Consider the following 22,590-nt stretch of genomic DNA (forward strand, 5'->3'; position numbering starts at 1 on the left):
GTCATAGGATCCCAGCAAGATAAGCATCCAGTTTGCTCTTGAAGGTGTTCAATGTAGGCGCCTGAACCACCTCCGGTGGCAGGCTGTTCCAGACCTTGGGGGCTCGGACAGTAAAGAAATTTTTCCTTATGTCCAGCCTGAAACGGTCTTGTCGTAGTTTATGACCGTTCGACCTAGTCGTCATCCCTTGGGGCGCTCTGGTGAACAAACGTTCCCCCAGATCGTGGTGGTCACCCCTGATAAACTTATAGGTGGCCATCAGATTACCCCTGAGCCTGCGCTTTTCCAGGCTAAAGAGCCCCAGGGCTCTCAGCCTGTCATCGTAGGGTCTGCTTCCCTGACCTCTGATCATGCGCGTGCCTCTTCTCTGGACTCTCTCAAGCTTCTCCACATCCTTTTTGAATTGTGGAGCCCAAAACTGGACGCAGTACTCCAGCTGCGGCCTCACTAAGGCCGAGTACAAGGGGAGAATGACATCCCAGGATTTGCTTGAGAAGCATCTATGGATGCAAGCCAGCGTTTTGGTCGCTTTACAAACTGCAGCATCGCACTGCAGGCTCATGTTCATCTTGTGGTCAATGATGACCCCCAAGTCTCTTTCTTCCATAGCGCTACCCAACATAGCACTGCCGAGCCTATAAGGATGCTGCGGGTTTTTTTTCCCCAAGGTGGAGAACCTTGCATTTATCGGCGTTGAACACCATCAGATTCTCATCCGCCCACTTGCTGAGCCTGTCCAGGTCAGCCTGGATCATCCGCCTGTCTTCTGGTGTGGATGCTTTTCCCCAAAGTTTGGTGTCATTGGCGAACTTGGCCAGTCCGCTTCTGACTCCAGTGTCCACATCATTAATGAAGATGTTGAACAGTATGGGTCCAAGGACAGAGCCTTGGGGGACCCCACTGGTCACCGGACACCATGATGAGTGACTTCCATCAATTACTACCCTCTGGGTCCGACCCCAGAGCCAATTTTCCAGCCAGTGGATCGTGGAGGACTCAAGGCGACAATTGGCCAGTTTCACCAAGAGGTGATCATGGGAAAGCAGATCGAAGGCTTTTTTGAAGTCAAGATATATGACATCAATCTCTTCTCCCTTGTCCAGGTGATAGGTCACCTAGTCGTAGAAGGAAATGAGATTGGTCAAGCAAGACCTACTTGCTGTTTTGCTGTTTTCCATTGGTTTTCTTACCATAGATCAGTTAGAGCTCTCCCCGACCCCTTCACTAACCAAAATGTGGGAACAGCTGCCACTGCAGCCACAGCTCCTGCTGGCAGATCCCATCCTGCCTGGCAGCTGGGCATACAGGCTGTGTGCTGGGGGGATGTGGGGGGCTGTGGGGTGTGTGGGTGGATCATGGGAGGACTGTGTCAAGGGCTGCTCAGGAGGAATGGGTCCCCTGCCCCCTGCAGGGTGTAGCCCCCCCCACAGCTCACAGGCTGTCCCCCCCAGGGCTCAAGCCCCCCCTCCCAGGGTCCACAGCCCCCTACAGGGGCCACATGGCCCCCATAGGGCCCACTTGTCCCATCCCTGCTTGCTCCCCCAGCCCCCCGATTGCTGCCCCACCCAGCTCCATCCCCTGCTGGCTGCTGCAGCCCCCCAATGGCTGCCCTTCTGGGTCCCAACCCTGCTTGCACCACCAGAACCCCGAAGGCTGCCCCACCCAGCCCCAGCCCCATCCTCCCGGCACTTTAAAAAAAAAAAAGAAAGAAAAGCCCCGCACTCACTGGCAGTAGCAGCGGTCATTGGGGTCACTGAGGTCTCCTGGCAGAGCCCCCCCAACAGCATGGGGCAGCAGGAGGCAGTGGGGACCGGCCCCAGCTGCCTGGCACCCACACATGCCACTGCCCCATTGGGAAGGCGCCACATGGCTCCACGTGCTGTCAGGCAGCTGGGGCTGCTGCAGCTGTCACTTGGGGCCTGGCATCACTCAGCCTGAGCACCTCCAGCTGCCCAACAGTGTACAGAGCTGTGTGGCATCCTGCTGACCCCGGCCTCACTGCATGATGGAGCAGTGGCAGTGCGGATGCCAGGTGTCCGGGGCCAGTCCCCGCTGCTCCCCACTGTGCAGGGGGGCTCTGCCAGCAAGCCCCAGTGACCCCAATGGCAGCTACTACTGCTTGTGAGTTCAGGGCCTTTTTTTTTTTTTTTTAATTGCCGGGATGCTGGGGCCAGGCAGGGCAGCAATCGGAGGGGCTCAGGGGGCAAGCAGGTGATGGGGTCACATGGGGCAGTGATCCAGAGGGCTCAGGGGGCAAGCAAAGGATGGGGCTGGGCAGGGCAGCAATCCAGGAGGCTCAGGGAGCTGGCAGGGGATGGGGCCAGGCGGGAAAGCAATCAGAGGAGCTCAGGGGGTGGGCGGGGGGATGAACCCAGGCGAGGCAGCAATCTGGGGGGCTCGAGCAGCAGGTGAGGGTCCCCCATGGTCCCCTCCTCCCTCCACAAGCCCCCCCAATCACTACTTACTGGCACCTAGTCCGGGTCCAGCTCCCTGCAGCTAGTACATTGCCTGCCCTGCACGGGTAGGCAGCACACTTCAGCTCCGAGGCGAGGCTGGTGCTGGCTACCACAGTGCTTCTGTGGAGGACCCGAGCCTCTGGTTGCCTCAGGGCACAGTCCTGTACCATGCTCTACCCTGCTTTTTTTTCCCCAGGGTATTTGTTGACCCCAGGTCTAATTTTGCCCCTGAGCTGCAAAATTGCAGCACAGGGAACATTTTTTGTTCCTGCATATGCTTCTTGCAGCTTCTCAAAGGGCTCTGAGATGCTGCAAGCAGCACGTGTGCACTCGTCTGGACACACCCACTGAATCTATGTAGTTCCTTCACTTTGGTAGCAGTAGGCACAAAAGCCCACCTTTTATGTTTCCCTGGGTTTAAGCTGGGGTCCTTCTCTCTCTCCACCACTAATGGTATTGGTGGCCTGCCATTTTTGCAAGGAGGAGATGGAGAAGACTTTTTTCCATGCTTTCTTGGACTGGCTCCAGTTGCAGCCACTATTTGCTGCACTCAGTACCATCAGTGGCGCACTGGATTTAGACTTCTCTGAGACTGTGTACAAAATATGTTTCTCTATCCTATACCAAGTGGCCTAGGGAAGATGTGATCTGTCTGGCCAATTTCCTCCCTTTTGCTCAGTTACTGCAATGCATTTTTTATTTTTAAAGTAAACTTCTAACTTCCATAGATGTGAAAAAAAGTTTTAAAATGTCAACCCTAATGAATTAAACATCAGGAGGCCAATAAAACCTCTGAGCATTTTCTAACTTGATGATTTTCAAGCCAACCTTATGATGTGTTATCACTTAACATTAGCAGTATTAGCTTCAACTGTATTTAATTGGTGGACAACTGTTTTCTGTTTAGACATCAACAATGAAAGTGCACCTAAAACTGGAATACTAAACCAACCTGAAAATACAACTTTATGAATGTGTGGCCTGATAAACTTTCCTTTGTTTTTAGTCACCTGTAACCCTGACACCTCAAGGGGAAAAAACTGAAAGCTAAGTAAAAAAAAATAAATCTATTTTTATACAAAGCAATTTCTTCATTTTCTCTGAAAAAAATGAGTCGATACCCCATCACACCATCCAGCAAACTTAGAGCCCAATTCTGCCCACATTTAGTGTTAATACTTACTCTATCAAAAAAAGAACACTGTTTTGTAGTCTGACTAGCTTCTGAGTATATTTGATAGAGCATTTTATATATTAGTTGATTGTTGACTTAAAGTGTCTGAATGAAACACAAAAAAATCAATTTTTACTGTTTCCATACACACAAAAATTAGGTGATGACAAGCATAATATGATAGGTGTTGATTAAGAATTACAATAACCTTAGACTAGATCTTTCCCTCCTGTGACAAAACCCAGGGAGGATGAATCTCTAACTAGGATCCTTTTTCTAGATTTTGTCCTGGGACAGGTTTTACCTCAAAGGAGTAAACAGCAGGACAAGCCCCAAAGCCTTGCATTTTATTGCATCTCAGACTCAAAGAACTCACATTTGTGGCCTGCACCTTAGAAGCACAGCTCTGTTGGACTCACACTTCAAGGGATACCTCTCAGCCACAGGTATCCTGGGAAATCCTTCTGAAGTGTTTTTAAGCACAGAAGGAGCTCTCTGGGGAAAAAAGGATGATACAGCTCTAGGCTGCAATATCTTTTCTTCTAAATCTCTCTTGGCTGTTGTGTGTGTGAGGCGGGAGGGGGCGGTGAATGGGTTCAGCTATCCGTTCCCAACCTCCTAGGTCCCTGAAAGTTGTGCTCTTCAAGTCATTATCAAGAGGGATTGAGGGAACTGGTACTGGTAGTATCCATTCAATATAATTCAAGGGCTTCAGGACTAACTACATGGAGACAACATATTTCATGCATTTCAATACACTTAAAGCAAAAAATGCTAGAACTGTCCTTTAAAAAAAGAATTGAATAATACATCCTAGGATCTCAGTATAATTTCTTGTTTAAAAAGAATCTTTAACCCTGGATATCATTTGCAGAGCAAGAGATTATTTCGCCAGTGAAATGTAAGTATAGCCTGACAAATCTGAAGTCCCATTTGGCTCTGAGTCACATTGGCCTGTACTCCACAAGGATTTCCCGAGGCATAGTGAAATATGTATTTGTATATCAGAAGCAGATCTGAGATATAGGAAGACTGAAAAAACTAAGGAAAATAGCATCTGCAAAGGGACTCTGATTTTCAGGGAATTTGATTTCACTTGTGGGTGTGTAAGACTGTGCCATCATTAATATTTCAGGAATTTAGCACCAATGTCAATGGCAGATAGACTTCTGCAAGAAACATGTGTGGGTAATTTCTATTAATATGAATGGATTTATAATCAGGATCAGATTTCCCTTTGATTCACAAGGGTGGCAAAAGGCCTGTTGCACTTAGCTATCAAGATTGGGGCTATGCAAAGGAGGAACAAGGACTGAGGATCCAAGCAGGGAGGCTGCCTGTGGCCTTTCACATGCTGCAGTTGTAAACAGACTGACATCTAGTAAGATTTAGTACCAGGCTAAGGGAAGGACCATGTGGACCCAGCAATTCACAAATCCTAAGCACACAGAGTTCGCAGCAGCCTCCTGGCTTGAATACAGGACGGTGACAATGCTGCCTATGAATGGGGGCACGTGCAAGTTTAGGCGGCCATAGTCTCTCTTTTACGTCCTGCACAAAGTTCATTAATTCAGGCTGAGAAGGAAAGGATGCAAACACCCAATATACCTGTATCTGGCACACACAGTGGAGGATCTTTCACTGAAAATCTTAGCTTAATGGGGTGAAAAATTAGTTCACTAACTGCCTACAGCTTTATCCACATCCATACAGGACTTAATCCTTTTTCAGATAAACAGATTTAACTTCAGCCGATCAAGTATCAGGCCTATATTCTCAAAGGAGATTATTGTTTTCATTTTATAATGCAACTGTATATAAAGTATCCTTTATTAATGTTATTTTTCACTAGTAATAAGCTGCTTCTTTACTGCCTATTTGCTACTAAAAAAAGTTACTTTTGATTTTATTTGATCAAGAACCTTTCACCAAAACACAAATAGTTTTCTTTTGAAAAAACATCAAGATGCCATTGTGCATTTATCTGAATCATATGCTTGAAGAAATATTATTGGTTACACTTTACAAAAATATACCCAACAATTCGCCAAGTACTGAAAATCCTGTTCAGTAATCCCTCTGCTTTACATCAGGCATGAGGAGAGAAAAAGCATTAACCTTGTTTGCTGAGGATCAATGCATACATGTTATGACAAAAGTAACAACAGAAGGAGCTACACACATAATAATATGGGTTATTTGCATACAAAAATGCCAATGGTTATATTAAAATGGTTTGCCAGTCCTAGCTCTATATTCTGACACCACTTTCAAGAACCTGCAATAAATTTCAATCTATAATTTTATGAAAAGACAGATGGAATGGTAACAGAACTGTTCGCTGTCTGTAAAAATGTGTCACTTCATATATACATGACAGAGCAAGCTTTTGCCTATGCCAAAAAAGTTTGCTTTTTCTGCATCGAGTAGAACTGGAAATTGTTATTATTGTTCCATTAAGCTATCCTGCATTAGATTTCCTTGGGCAAGCTAAGAAAGCAAATTATTTGCAAGTAATTTTTCCTTTAACTGCTTTGGACTTTAGGTTGCAGGCAAGTAGGTTGAACCATTACTGTACTCACAGATTCACAGAAGTTTAGGGCTGGAGGGGGTCTTGTGAGATCGTTGGGTCCAGCCCCTCTGCTCTGGGCAGGAAAAACTGCTGAGGCCAAATAACCCCAGCAAGGTGTGTGTCCAGTCTCCTTTGGAAGATCTCCAGGGTAGGCCCATGCAGCAACCCTGCTGGGAGTCTATTTCAGAGTCTGGTCACACAAACCATGAAAAAGTTTTTCCTTATATCCAGTCTGAAACCTTCTTTTAGGAGTTTATGACCATTGCTCCGGGTTTTCCTCTGGGGCGCTTTGGTGAATAGCTGTTGCTCTCCCCTGATATGTTTGTAAGCTGCCATCAAATCCCCCCTGGAGTCTTCTTTTTTCTAGGTGGAACAATCCTATATCTGTCAGCCTTTCCTCGTATGACTTGCTCTTCAGGCCTTTAATTGTATGAGTGGCTCTTCTTTGGACTCTCTCATCCTTTTTGAAGTGTAGTACCCAGAACTGGATGCAGTACTTTCAACTCACTTTCCCTTTTTCCCCCACCAGTAATGTCATAATTCTAGATTTTTACCACGGGGAGGTCACAAATTAGCTATTATAACTTCACAAGGCCTAGCTGATGGGGAAGAAATACTATTAAAGAGAGCAACTTGTATAGAAATCTGAGTCCTCCACACTGTTATGAACCCATTTCATTCAGTCTTATCCACAGGTTGCAGCTCCTGTAGGCAAATGTAGACAAATATCAGAGCACCTGCTATGAAGAGAATACTCACAATACCAACCCTGCCAACCTGAAATCTGATTTTATGCAAGAGGGACGTTCCAGAGAAACAAACCATATTTCTGAAAGAACCATCCAAATACTCTGCAGTAACCTGCTACAATACAAAAATAAACCCTTTGACTGCAGACCCCTGGTGGTTACGTACAACCACACACTTGAACCATAAGAAATATCTAATAAGAGGGACAGCATGATCAGAAATATAAGAAATATCATTACAGGCCTAATGAAACTGCGATTCAGTGGATTTTGTGGAAAATGCAAAATCCAGCAATGTCCACAAAATCTGTGAAAAAGAAAAGAATAACAAAAAAAGAAAATTTACTGAAAATAAAATGGTGGATCCCCCTGGGGGCCCAGCCACACAGCCAACTGGGGTTGGAGGAGGTAGGAGGGGCTACCCACACACTGGGGAGCCCAAGATGGCTGTCCCAGCTGCCCCTCACCACTGATTGGCTGAGTGGGCTGCCTGCTATGTGGACCTGCCCCTGCCCACCAAACAGTGGGGATGGACAGGGCCACATAATGGACAGTCCTCACAGCCATTCAGTGACAAGGGGCAGGACCATATGATGGAGAGCCATCACAGCCAATCAGCAGCAAGGGGCAGGGCCATTGGTGCTGCTTGGTCAATCAGAGGTGTGGGAGGCCCTGGCCACGATAAGCCCTCAAAAATGGCAGCCAGCCCTGCAATTTCACCACAATATCATCCGGCTGCTTCCTTGAGTTGGGTAGACCCCTAAATATCATCAAACAATTATAGCCCATACTCAATAAATACTGGACTATAAAAGACCCCCTCCTCTTCCTCTGCTCCTGGCTTTCAGACATTAAGATAAATGTAAGGTACTCAACCTAGGAAGGAGGAATCCCCAGCATACCTATAAGTTGGAGGATGACTTCCTCAACAGCTCAGAGGCTGAGAGAGATCTTGGAGTCATAGTTGACTCCAAGATGAACATGAGCCAGTAGCGTAATCAGGCCATCAACAAAGCCAATCGCACCTTGTTGTGTATTAGCAGATGCATGACCAACAGATCAAGGGAGGTGATGCTCCCCCTCTATGCAGCATTGGTCAGGCCGCAGTTGGAGTACTGTGTCCAGTTTTGGACACCGCACTTCAAGAGGGACATGGAGAATCTGGAGCAGGTTCAAAGGAGGGACACTCACATGATTAAAGGCCTCTGCAAAAGACCCTACGAGGGGAGGTTGAGAGATCTGGATCTCTTCAGCCTTCACAAGAGACGGCTAGGGGAGACCTTGTAGCCGTCTGTAAGTTTATTAAGGGAGGACAACAGGGAATTGGTGATGCGCTATTTACCAAAGTGCCCCAGGAAGTAACTAGGAATAATGGGTGCAAACTAGTGGTGAGTTGATTTAGGTTAGATGATAGGAAGAATTTTTTTACAGTAAGGGTGGCCAGAATCTGGAATGGACTTACAAGAGAGGTAGTACCATCACCTAACTTGGAGATCTTCAAGAGGAGGCTTGACAATCACCTGGCTGGGGTCATCTAACCTCGGGACTCTTTCCTGCTAAGGGCAGGGGGTCGGACACAATGATCCATCGTGGTCCCTTCCGACTCTACAATCTATGAATCTATGAATTCTAACCATGCCCAACTCATAATCAGAAATAAAATACCTGCTGTTCAACAGACAGTTAATGGGGCACAGCTTTGCCTTAACAATAGATGAAAAATGCATCAGCACGTGTGCACTGCTACAACAATCAAGAGCCCCCACAATGAACCCATCAGAATCCTACACATGCCTATCCCAAAATTTGGTACATCTCATCCAGTGAACCAAATGTCCTCATAGAAAATCTGCATGTGAAACTGCACTAAAACTATGCATCAGAATGCATGACTACAAGAAAAGGATTAAGGACAGAGATGCACTAACATGTGTAGGACAACATTTTTCATTGAATCATTTGCAGTCATTTGCTTTCTGATCTCACTATCCTTGTGCTTAAAGAGAGATTTACAAAACATCTTCAAAAGGCGAGCCTAGGAACAAAACAAAATCATAAACCAGCTGGATACTAAGAATCAAGGATTAAACACTGATATTGACTTTGTGGCATCATATAATCCACCTCAGGGATTATACGATGCCACAGCAGGCCAGATCCAGCCATGGAGGAATTTGATCCAGCTTGTGAACGTGGGACTTTGGCAGCATTTGCCAGGCCCAGGTGGCTGTAGAGAGAAGCAGTGGTGGTGGTAGACAGGTCCTAGCCCCCACCCACCTGCCCACCTCAGTGACTCGAGTTGGGTCATCCCAGCCCACAACCTAAAATGGTTGCTGACCACTGATCTACCCGATTCCTTATAGTCTTCTTTTACATTACTAATAATAATGGTCCTATTCCCTTTTGAAAGGTCTTGGTCTTCCACTAATCAATCTAACTTTTCTTCTGTGATTTCTTTGTCTGCCACATCAGGTAATTTCACTCTTCTTCAACTTCACAGCTCTGCAGATTGTTTTTAATCTCTGTTGTACCTGATTTTTCCTCAGACCTGAAGAAGAAGGTATTGCATTTGAAAGTCTGTCTATGAATATACCAACTATGGAAGCTGGTCCAATATAAGATCTCTCTCACAAAAATCCTTCTCTCACACATAATTCCTGGATTATCACAGATATGACATCACTCCAACACTAGTAACACTTACTTTTACATATTTTTTCTGAATTGTTGGTGTTTTTCCAAATTACTAAACAAAACCTATCCTCTGAACATGTATCCACAAACGCTGAGTACATGCAAACCTGCACATTCAAATTCATGCCATGCCTATATAGCCAGGCAAGGTTCTTTGAGTAGATGTGATATCTTTTATTAGACCAATTGAGTAGTTGGGGAAAAGTTCTTACCAAGCTTCCTGGCACAGTCACCCTTCTTCAGGCATAGGGAGTCTACTGGTCTGAGACTCCAAGGAAAGAGAGAAGCTAAAAGTGTGGCAAGATGTCTGATTGATATCTCTCATTCCCTGGAGTTTCAGACCAGCAGAGACTCCCTATACCTGAAGAAGGGTGACTAAGTCCAAAAGCTTGGTAAGAACTTTTTTCCAACTACTCAACTGGTCTAATAAAAAATATCACATCTACTCAAAGAACCTTGCCTGCTTATATCCTTAGACCAAGAGAGCTACAACCCAAAACCCAGCAGCATGTCTATGTAGAGGACTCTTCATAGTTTATATAGAGCCTATGGAGAGCTAATTAAACTTGCAGCAAAATTCTGAAACTTGCAGAAAATTCCATGGTATTGATATGACTACATTTGCATGCTTTCACTAGTAGGCCCAGTTCTGGTGTGCAGAGCCAGTTTGTGCATCTGACCCTCTCTCTTTATCAGCCCATTATTTCCAAAAAGACAGAAAATTGTCCCTCCTTCTCTCTAAACCAATCCAGTATGGCTACTTGCCTTACTTGACCCCTCCAGTTAATATTAATTACAATATGGTTAGGATTTTCAAAAGCATTCAGCATGAAACTGTATGATGGTGCAGAGTTACGCCAATGCCTTTGAGAATCCCATTCCTTTGCTATTTTGAATTTTTTAGCATGTCCCCTATTAAATCTATTAAATCTGTTAATATCTAGAGTGTGTTTATATTCTTCATAACCCAGATTTCATTTAGAAGGAAAGGGACAAAAGACTCATTTGTCAGGGTTTAATTCACTACATAACATTTCATGCATGGTCAGTTACACTAAACACAATAATACTAAGGCTATTTTATGCATTTTGCACAGTCAGCTCTCTCACACAAAGTCTGAAGATCCAATTAAATTTTTAAAAGAACAATTACCTATTAAATAACATCTCTATCTAACAAAAGGGACGGCATGATCACCTAGTGACAATATGATCTCATATTCTAGGCAAATACAGCCTGAGCAACTAAGCTGTGGAAAAGCTTATGCAAACACTGAACATTTGATTCTAGTTTTTGTAAAATGTTCAGTTTCCTTTGCAATCTCAGTTTAAACTATATTGAAACAATTCCCAAAGCATCTTACTCAGTTTTACCTCCTTTTTATACTCTTTGCTCAAATAAACACACCCAGAATTCAAGATCAGATTGAGAAAGCACTTGAGGATTCTACCCATCGTGGTATTAGTTCCAAAGACACCGTTTCTCACTTTATTATATAGTTTATGGTAGTACCTTAACTAATGAGGCTGAGAAAGTTAGGAGGCTCTATTATTTAAACAGCATGAAACTGGAGCCTGTTTCACCTTCTTCTTGGCTTCATGTCAAAGTTCTCTTGAAACAGGTTAAAATAAGAGTACAGAATATCACTTGTGTGCTTACCAGAGGCATAATAAGCAGCTTTTGCATCCCAAGCAGTGGCAATGGCAGTGGCTACCAGTCTCGTTCTCCCTCTAGGTCAGCAACCATGAAACTCTGATTTCTAAATATTCCTCTTTGGAGTGCAATGAGGAAGAGTATTAGGAATACTTAAAAATCAGAGTTTCATAGAAGAATTTGGCAGTTAGGTAGTTAGAAGGCAGGAAAAAGTCAGAGTTTGGGGATTAGGGATGATAAATGAAGTAGTGCCACATGAGGGTTTGGAAGCTAGGAAGAGGGCTGTGCCAAGCAGAAGTGTCTAGGTTGAAGAGAAAAGACCTACAGTTTGTCAGAAGGCTTATAAGGAGAGATTAATCAGCAAATGGGAGGAAATCTGCAAATCTGATTTTATGACCACTTTTGGAAGTCAAGCCACTTGTTTAGATGTTTAGCTAGAACCCTTAGCCCTTGTCTATACAGAAGAGCTGTCCCAATTTAAGTGGAATCAGATTTTAAAATAATAAATACTTAAACCACTACCAACTCTATGTGGACATTCTTTTCTCAGTTTAAGAGAATCTCCTCTTGTTTTAACTTACGTCAATCGAAATCATGTTAACTTAAACCAGAAAAAGCCCTCTTAAATTGGAATAAGTGTCCTCAGAGAGGTTCACACCAATTTAATTCTATGAATTTAAATTCAGAGCATATATTCGACTTGTGCAATTCTCCAGCACAGACGAGGCTAACTTTTGGTTTACACTTTTGAAAATTTAGCCATCATTTGCAATTATTTCTAGGGCTCTTTTTAAAAACACACAGTTTCAACATGAGACAATTCATGAGTGGCTTTGTTGATCTATTACCACTAGATGTAAACCAAATTTGTAAAAGCTGTAGGGGCGCATGCATGCATTTTTATGTGCAGGTACAGTTCTTAAACATGTTTGCATATATCAGATATCTGCAGGACTAAGACCTTCAGTAATTCCTGGTACAACATTCACAGACAGTATCAAGTGCAATAGAATGAAGTTAATAAAGAGAAAAATGAGCATCAAGAAATGAGTACATTCCTTGACAGTGAGATCTATTGTGCTTTGGAACAGTTTCTCAAGGGAAATGGTGGGAGCGCCATTACTGTGATAATTTAAAATTAGACTAGTAAAAAAAAGAGTAAATGTACACCACAATACAGAATAATTCTAGATACACAGGGCAATGAACTAGATGACTAAGTCTTTTCTTTTTAAGATCTATGATTCATGCAAACTTGCCTGTGGTTGACATTGCATTGTGTGTGTGTGGATGGTAATTCAGATAGATAGATAATCACATGGTGCTGGCTGGTGATTTTTAGAGAAGCCATTTTTTTTTTTTTATATGCAATAAACCATAAATACATGTGTTATTAAAATGTCTGCTTAAACTCTACAGAGACTTCATGTAATGAGGGCTCTCAAAAAAACCTGAAAAAACCAACAACAAAAAAACAAAGCCTAATACCACCATATCCACTGCTGGTACCACAATTACAAATTTAGGTCATTTTACTGGGAAAAAATTGTGAATATATTTTATCCTCACAACTGAGAAAATGGACTGGAACAAAACTCTGAACTACACAACCTTTTTTCTGTTCTTTTTATGTGCAAGAGGCAACACAGTCTATTTCACCTGACCTTCTTCCTACCCAACACGAATTTTCCTATTTTAAGAATAATGTAAATGATTTGGGGTTTAATTTGGCTAACAGAGGAACAAATGCAGCCTGTTTTATTTCATTCTTTCTTTACAATGTTTCTGCCATTTTCAGGTGTTGTCGAAACTAGTTTGCAGAGGTAAGTGTTACTTGAACAAATCTGTCCAGACCTGGAGCTCTAGACACAAACAATGATCTATGCTAAGTATAGACAGTCCAAAAGCCCAGGGATGAATTGATTCAGTCTTCACAGGTTAGTCTAAGCTGCGCAGACTGAATCCATAAGCAAGTGAACAGATGTTCGCTTTTGATTCTGGAAATGCAGCCACCTTGCCTGCAGTGACTCAGGCCAGAAGCTGGTGGGGCGCTAGGGTATACCTTCCTGCTCAGCTGGAGCAGAAAGCTTCGGCCAAGGCTAGCCTGCCCACCCTGCAAGGAGGGGTTTGCAAGGGAGAATCATAGAAAATTAGGGTTGGAAGGGACCTCAGGAGGTCATCTAGTCCAACCTGCTGCTCAAGGCAGGACCATCCCCAACTAGATCATCCCAGCCAAAACTTTGTCTAGCTGAGTCTTAGCAACCTCCAAGGATGGAGATTGCACCATCTCTCTGGGTAATCTGTTCCAGTGTTTTACTACCCACCTAGTGAAAACATTCTTCCTAATAGCTAACCTACACTTCCCTTGCTGCAACTTAAGACCGTTGCTCCTTGTTCTGTCATTTGCTGTGACTGAGAACAGTCTAGCTCCATCCTCTTTCAAACCTCCCTTCAGGTAGTTGACACCTGCTATTAAATCCTGTCTCAGTCTTCTCTTCTCCACACTAAATAAACCCAGTTCCCTCAACCTCGCCTCATAAGTCATGTGCCTCAGCTCCCTCACCATATTTCTTGCCCTTGCTGGACTCTCTCCAAATTGTTCACATCCTTTCTGTAGTGTGGACTCCAAAACTTAACACAGTATGCCAGATATGGCTTTACCAGTGCTGAACAGAGGGGAATAATCATCACTTCCCTTGACCTGCTGGCAACACTCTTACCAATACAGCCCAGTATGCCGTTAGCCTTCTTTGCAACAAGGGCACACTGCTGGCTCATATTCAGCTTATTGTCCACTGTAACCCCCAGGTCCTTTTCTGCAGAGCTGCTGCCCAGCCAGTCAGGCCCCAGACTATGCTGGTGCATGGAATTGTTCTGTCCTAAGTGCAGGACTTTGCACTCATCATTGTTCAGCCTCATGGGATTCCTTTTGGCCTAAGTCTCCAATTTCTCTAGGTCACTGAATCCTAGCCCTACCCTCCAGCATATCTATTATTCCCCCTAGCTTGGTGTCATCTGCAAACTTGCTGAGGGTGCACTTTATGCCATCTTTCAAGTCATTCATGAATATCCTGAACAAAACTGGCCCCAGGACTGACCCCTGGGGCACTCCACTTGATACAGGCTGCCAACTAGACATCAAGCCATTGATTATCACCCTCTGAGCCCGATGCTCCAGCCACTTTTCTATCCACCTTACAGTCCATTCATCCAGCCCATATTTCCTTAGCTTGACTGCAAGAATGTTGTGGGAGACTGTATCTAAAACGTTGCTAAAGTTAAGGTACATCCACTGATCTTCCTGCATCCACAGAGCCAGTCACCTCATCATAGAAGGCAATCAGGTTAGTCAAGTATGACTTACCCTTGGTGAATCCCTGCTGACGGCTTCTAATCACCACCTTCTCCTCCAAGTGCTTAGAAATGGATTCCTTGAGGATCTGCTCCAGAATTTTTCCAGGGGCTGAGGTAAGACTGACTGGTCTGTAGTTCCCTAGATTCCCCTTTTTACTTTTTTTAAAATATGAGCACTATGTTTGCCATTGTCCAATTATCCGGGATCTCTCCTGATCACCATGAGTTTTCAAAGATGATGGCCAGTGGCTCTGCAATCTCATCAGCCAATTCCCTCAGCATCCTCTGTCACAAGGTTTCCTCCCCCATTCAGTAAGGGACCCACACTTTCCCTGAACCTCCTCTTGCTATCATACTTGTAGAAACCCTTCTTGTTACCCTTCACATCCCTTGCTAGCTGCTACTCCAATCGTGCATTGGCCTTCCTGACTTCATCCCTGCATGCTCAAGCAATACTCTTATACTCTTTTCTAGTTGTTCATCCAAGTTTCCACTTCTTATAAGCTTCCTTTATGTGATTTAATTTACTGAAGAGTTCCCTGTTAAGTCAAGCTGGTCTTCTGTCATAGTTGCTAGTCTTCCTGTGCATCAGGGTGATTTGTTCCTGCACTCTCAGTAAGGTTTTTTAAACCCTTTTTTGCAAGAGAAATCTTTTCCATAGAAAAAATATCTTTGGCAAGGAAAAAATGCCCAACATAAAAGTTTTCAATTTTCAGCCCAAACACCCAAACTTCTATATGGACGTGCTCACACTAACTCATGACAGCTGCATTTATTTTGCCTCCTGACATCATCTTTAAAGTACAGCCAGCTCTCCTGGACTTCTCTCCCCCTCAGTCTGGCTTCCCATGGGATCCTGCCCATGAGTTCCCTGAGCAAGTCAAAGTCTGATTTTCTAAGTCCAGAATCCCTACTCTGCTGCTCTCCACCATTCCTTTTCTCAGTATCCTGAACTCAATCATCTTGTGGCCACTGCTGCCCAAGTTGCTATCCACTACTACATCCGAGGATGCTGGAATCCCAAAGCATCCTGGGATGGTGAGGGATTGTGAGTTAACTTGAATCTGGAGGAGATCTAAGACAGAAGTTCAATAAACCGATTTAGCCTAAATCAGTTAAGACTGATACTACATCCATCCAGGTTTATCTTAAGCTGGTTTCAGCTATTTTGAAAGTGGTTTATACGCACTAAACTTCTGTTGTGTTGTACATTTGAACCAGTTTCCAATCACTATCCCTAGCCCAAGTGTCTAGCAATGAGGTGGCAGTCGCCGAATTTTAGCCAATTTTGGATTTTAAACTTCATTACAGAACAACAAGGAAGTTGGGTTTTTTTCTCCCTGCCTGCCATCTGACACCTCCAGGGAAGGAATTCTACCTGATCAACACATCAAAGAGCTACTCAACACAGCTCACAAAGACACTCTCATGGACCCAGAGGGACAGCCTTCCATCTTCAGCTCCCTCTGTATAAAAATTAAGTTTATTTCCTACCTATGGGGACTTTTTACCATCTTGTACCATCTACACTTTTCCCAGAGCCTGACAAAGGGACTTTGATCCCGAAAGCTTGCAGAAAAGGACAATTTTCTTGCCATTTTCCAGTTTGTCTAATAAAAGGTATCATTTTGGAACCAAGAGTTCTAGTTTTTTGTATGTCCTGTAATCACAGCACTTTTGAAAAACTGCAGCTGAAAATACAGGCAAGGGACCAACTATTGCTATTCTACCAAATCATAAATGAGAGGTAGAGGGTCTAAAACAATCGGAGTACTTTATAGAAATCTGAATGCAACACGTATTAATGAGTTAAGCTCTACAAGCCACAGCTAATTGTTAATGTGAAACACTTTTTCCATAAGGAGTTCATACATTTAAAAATAGGCTCATTTTGGCACACTACTTGTTTTGAATAAAATCACAGAGCCAGCTGCAAGGTGACTAGTCTGCATCCAACACAAGAGAGAAAGAACAAAGGGCAATTTATTTTCTGCTATTATGCAGAAAAGTGAGAGGGTAGGCTCTTTTGATTAAAATATTACAAGTCCTGTACTTTCAGGAATTTGGAAAATGCATGCTCATGAAGCAGTTTTTCTATGCATGTGGTTATTAGGGGTAGTTGCAAATTTAGTATCAAATTTGGACATGCTCACATAGTAACTCATGACAGCTGCATTTGTTTTGCCTCATGACATCATTCTCCCAGCCAAATTCACTTCCCATTCAATATGGAAATGTGACTCCTATAATGCTCTGCATCCTCTTATTTCACTGCTTCTTCCATTGGTATCATGGGAAAAGTAGCCTGACCCAGGGAGCTTGATTTATCAAGGAGAATGGGTATGAGGCACCTGAACTACAGTCCTGGGGTACCATGTCAGTGTTTTTTAAATGAAATATTTTGTTTTTGAGCCAAACAGTATTAATTTGTTATTTTTCACTAAAACTCTAATTTTGTCTATGTAATAAAACATTCTAAGCATAAAAATTACAAGTAGTTATGTTCAAAATGTCACTGCTGAAGTAATTTTATGGTAAGATATGCTCCATTTGTTTCATGGTTGTGAGATAATCACATGCCTTGAGCCCATAATTCAGCTGCACGGTCATGTGTTTGTAGCAATGAAGATGTCATAGAAGCTATACCATGTATACTCAGTTTTTGTTTTCACAAACACGTATTAGACAGAAATAGGAATATGTAAAGCTTCACTACTGTAGTATCTAACCAACAAACACTCTATACATTCACATGGTCCCAGCAGCAAAAGGAAACTGGGGGAAAAAAAGGGAGAAACTTTCCTTACATTATTGGAATTCTGAGGGCGTTTATCTAGCTCTTCTTAAAATTCTGGGAGTAGGTCACTGAAATGCAGACTGAGGGGATGTGGTCAGATCTGGTAGGTCTAAAAAGTTAACCTACCTTGACATGGTCCCATCTGGCTCCTTGTTATGCATTTCTTTTTCAAATCAATCCATGCTGCCACCAGAAAAGCTAAAGGAAAATAAAATGGCTATCGATTTATTTTGAGATTAACAGAAAACAAAATAGTGTAGTACAGCTGAAATAAAACAGGACTGTCATCAACCTGTATTTAAGTTTTCCTTAAAAAACTTGCATTCATTAATGTTTCAAAAAGAAATCTATTAGAGAACTTTTATAATCCCTTTGTTCAGATCCACAGTTAAAGCATTTCTAGCCCTAGGGGGGAAAAATATATGCTCTCTCATATACAGAGAGCAAAGCAAGGCACTCCACTTCCTTTGTCCATTTGAAAATCAAGGAATCATAGTATATTTAGGTTTAATGTAACCAAATACCTTAGGAATTAAGAGATCAGATGATTTTTAAAGGATTATTTTCACAGTTAACAGTAAGTCACAATTTAATCAATAAAAACTGCGTATATTGGAGCTGACTGAAAAAATACTTTGCAATAATAACTTCCAAAGGTTTCAAAAGAAACATTTTTCAGATTTTGCAAAAAGCCTTTCACTAAAAATATTCCAGTTTTTTGTATTTCCCTCCCCCTCCCCGCCCCTTCACACACACACATGCAGGCACACGCATTTCCTTTTTTATTTTATAACTGAAAGTGGAGAAAGTTGAGAGAAAAGCTGGAAACTGGAAAATGTTTGTTTGGTCAAAAGAAGGCAATTGCAAAACTCCCCAAATTTCAGTAGGGCCAGAACTGGGTGCAGTATATTAACCTAGACATGATTCTGGCAAAACACTTTAAACAATTCTTGCAAGCTTTATGGCATCTTTGTAGCTAAGTCCTTGGTATTTTTACATCTGGTACCATCCTTACAAGTCTCCAACCTGTGACTTTTGGCCTTCAGTTTTGATTAGCTGATCATAGCTTCTGGTTTCATAAACAACTTCTAAGTTCCTGATTTTGCAGGCATTAAACGTGTAATTTTACTCTACTCACATGAATGACCCAATAGTGTTCAAGGACCTACTCATGTATGTAAATAAATCTAAATACTTAAGTGCCAAGCAGGATAAGAGCCTGTGGGGTTATCAGCAGCCTTTTGGATATTAACAAGTCATTGATAAATTGCAGTTTCTTTTATACCTGACAAAGGTGCATAGGGTAGATATACATCACTGTCATTTTTGCGTTATAACTTTTTAAAATGCAGAATCAGATTTAAAAGGCAATCAATAGCAATCCAGTCGCAGGCGCCTCTAATGAAGTGCAAGAGAACAGCAGCAAGAACAAAGTCAATATTGGATTTCACCTCCTTCACTGGTCTTTTTTGTACAAATGACTGCTTGTAATAATATGATAAAGGTGTTTTACTATACACCTAGGTTCTGATCCTGTCCAAAAATATGCATGTGCTTAATTTCACACACTGCAAGTAATGCCACTGAGTTCAATGGGGATATCCCCTACATTAAATCCAAACATAGGTCTTTGTAGGGTGGGGACAAGTGATCCTCTTTGTCTGGCTCAAATATATCTTAGTACCCTGTACATACCCTAAATGCATTAAGTGTATTCAAAGGAGCACTGACACTTTGAAATGTTTGAAAATGGTTAGCCTTTTTAAATCACTTTTAAAAAGCTTGTTTGGAAAAATATAAAGGCATCCTTACAATGGCAGACAGTCTATTTATATTTAATTATTAATGCTACAAGGATTTTTCTACTCATGTGCTGATGAATAGAACAGGTTTTTCCAATAAGGAATAGTAGGCAGAACCAACAATATCATCCCCAAAACTGCTCTGGCCCCTTCTCTTCTTCACTGAAGGCCTTATGAGCCTTACAGATGCTGTCATTTTGCTGGTGTATTACAGTGATGTGAGCTCATCCCAGAGGAGCCCATGACAGTGATGTCATCATGTGAGAGTGTGAGATGCTACCAAAGTGAAACATCCCAGAGAAGAGACACAGAGAATGATTTTTTTTCTTTCCTCTAATCTAGTTTGGCTCTTGTTACCTTAGTTGTTACATACAAAAACAGTCAGTACAAATTTGAGAGACAGAAAAGTGATTTTTCAAGTTGTTGGTTTCTCTAATGTTCATGAAAGATGACAGATTGGTAGCACTGATGAGGGTCAGGCTTAGCTCAGGCTTTCCTACAGAACTCTGCCCATGCAGAGCAGTTCTCCCCACAGTACTCTACTATCCTACTTGCAAATCCATCCTCAGCTGATACTGGAAGTCATTCTACATCAGAGTGTTTACCTGACACTGAGAAATGTCCTTGAGAAAAATATTTTTCTTCTTGCTGTGTGAGCTAAACATGGAGACAGAACTGAAAACAAGTGCATCAATCCACTAAGCCCTCCTCCAGCTTTCCTTACTTTGAATAAATTTACAAAAACATCTCTGCATTTCAAACCATCCTAAATACATAATAATCAAAGTTCAACACTTTCAGCAGAAAGAGCTGTGCTTTTCATCTGCCTTTTTCAATATAATTACTACTTTTTGGATTTAGATATACAATGGGTGTCCAATAATCCATGAAAAAAAAAAAATCAGTGTGATCCCTGTTTTCAGATAAGCAAGTTGGAAGAAAGGAAAGGAATAAATTTGTGCCATAATTTCTTCAACACAAGTATGAAAAATAAACATATACAAATGTAAATTGACAACATCTCCCCCGCACTCAAGTGAAAATGTATTATCCTTACTGGAAAACTCGATTCATGCATTTACCTTTCATCTCAAAGAAGCTAGATTCAGCCCTGGTTTATGTAATAAATTAAATAAGTTTGAAGATGTAACCTTAATCTTGATTCTCCGTTTTTTCCATAGCAAAAGTACGGTGCATTTAGCAATTTTTCTACTTAAAAAGAAGAAACCCTAACAAATTAATTAAAACACTTTTGCTGAATAGCAGGATGCAGGTGGTGAAGAACTGCTATTATAGGCGCAGGTTTGGTGCTTGCACTAAGCCAGTTTTATATGACTTTATTTTCAAAACATGAATAGTGTTGTTAGTAGGCAGGAGTTTAAAAAGAGCCAGGACATCAAAAAAATAACAAGATTGGCTTAAACCCCATGGGGTTTTAAAATAATAAAAGATGACTTTGAGGTTTGAGTCACTAGCATAACTTTCAAGTCCTGTTTTGCAACCAGGAAACTTAGAAAGTTGCGTTTTAAAAAAATGCAATCTGAATGTCTTATACAAATCACCTGACTCCAGCAGCAGAAAGTGTAAGAACAGCATTAAATACTTTACAAATAAGGCTCCTGGTATATGTTAATGTAAAAGCACTATGAGATCTGACCTCATGATCCCAACAACTGCATTTCCTGCCATCCCACATATCTTTATATGGAATATTATGACAATACCACATTTTTATTGCTTGTTGGCCATTTTATGGTGCCTTAAATTAAGTGCACATATACCTCCCTTATACCTCCCATGTACCTTCCTTTCCAGTTATGCCATGATTAACAGGTTAACCTATTAACATGATTAACCTGTTAATCATGGCAAAAATGTAAAGGGGCCTTAGTAATATTGTAAAAAGAATGGCTCCTGAGTTCTAATTCTTTAGGGGAGCAGTCCTGAATCCACTGAAAGCAATAGGAAGATAAGGATTGAGAAGGACTGCAATGGTCAGAATTCATGTATCTGATGCATTTATGAGACTAAAAGATCTCTTCACATCATCTTGTTGGGTGTCCTAAAGAACCTTGGTATAAAAACTGGTTCTCAGTTCCAAGAAAACCTCTAAATCAGTCACTCCAACTTGGAACTGCTACTGGAGCACTATGGGATTTAGCTCTCTTGATTTTGGAATGTTTACTTGCCAAATGATGCTTGTGATTTGTCCCTGCAAAGGAGTAAAGGCCTAATCCAAAGGTGGGTGAAGGGGTCAGACACTTCAGTTGTCCAATATGAGGAATATTAAGTGAAATACATGCCTGAGGTTTTGAACCCCAGAGGGAAAGGCCTCATTGAACCACAGAGCGACCTTCTTCAAGGCACAATGAACAGTATGTATTTATACATTTGTCTCTGCCAACAGAGGGAAACAAAGAACTCTTAAATTCAGTCTCCATGATCCTTACTGGACACATCTACACATGCATTCATGCACCATAGGTACTGTGCATTAAGTTTAGTACCTGAAATAATAGGTACTAACTGAACGAGCAGTAACTGGAGATACTGCGCAGTAGCACTGGCACATGCCTTTTTAGTGGTGCTACTGAGCAGTAGACTAATTATGTGCTAATGTGCAGTAGAATTAGTCTACTGCACATTTAAGCGTCTTATGTGCATGCATCCACTGAGGTCCCCAAAGGAACACAGGAACTAGGATCAAAGCTGGTCTGGGAATTAAAGACATGCAAGAGATATGAAATAAAGTTAAAAAAAACCCTAACATACATATAAATAATTAAGCATTTAAAAACTACCTAAGCTGCTAAGAGCTACTAAGCTCCAAAAGAATAAGCAACAGATTTTAATTAAAACTCAAAACATGTTTTCCAGACACAGAAAGTATATTCCTAAGAATACATCTAGCTGCTAAAAAGAAGGATCTGAGGGGGTAGGGGCCACATGGTCTTTCTATAATCTCAGCTGTGAACATCTGGCATTACAAGAGGGTAACTTCACATCCCCAGGAGGCAGCACTTTCCAGAGAGTATTTTTGGGTATACAAGTGGGTCTATGCAGAGGAAATTATGCAAAATGAACTATTCAGATATATGATCAGTTTGTACAAGAGGGAAAACGGGAGCAGCCAAATGATAGATTCTTGCCCTTGGTTCATCCCAGATCAGCTCAGGGAATAAATTTAGAGCAGTATTCATGACAAAATTTGTGAATGTGAAGTGTTAGGGCTCTCATAGTGACAATACATTTTCTAGATGAGGACCAGCATTTGCTCTGAGGAAAAAAGGTAACAAAAGTAAGTAGCAATAAAAGGAGAAATATGTAAAGGAGACAAA

The 22,590-nt window shown here is 42.0% G+C and overlaps 1 protein-coding gene across 11 annotated transcripts in view; it reads right to left on the reverse strand.

Annotated features, from left to right (window-relative positions):
* DTNA (dystrobrevin alpha) overlaps positions 1-22,590 on the reverse strand; it is a 395,888-nt gene that overhangs the window by 341,824 nt on the left and 31,474 nt on the right. Inside the window, exon 2 of one of the 11 annotated variants that reach the window (XM_059724119.1) lies at positions 17,577-17,648. The exons of the other annotated variants lie outside the window; for them this stretch is intronic. Within the exon in view, the coding sequence (XP_059580102.1) occupies positions 17,577-17,611 (35 nt within the window). The 5' untranslated portion in view covers positions 17,612-17,648. The remainder of the gene's footprint in view (positions 1-17,576; positions 17,649-22,590) is intronic. 11 annotated transcript variants of the gene reach the window in all.

This window comes from Alligator mississippiensis, chromosome 3 (genome assembly GCF_030867095.1).
Source record: "Alligator mississippiensis isolate rAllMis1 chromosome 3, rAllMis1, whole genome shotgun sequence".
NCBI lineage: Eukaryota > Metazoa > Chordata > Crocodylia > Alligatoridae > Alligator > Alligator mississippiensis.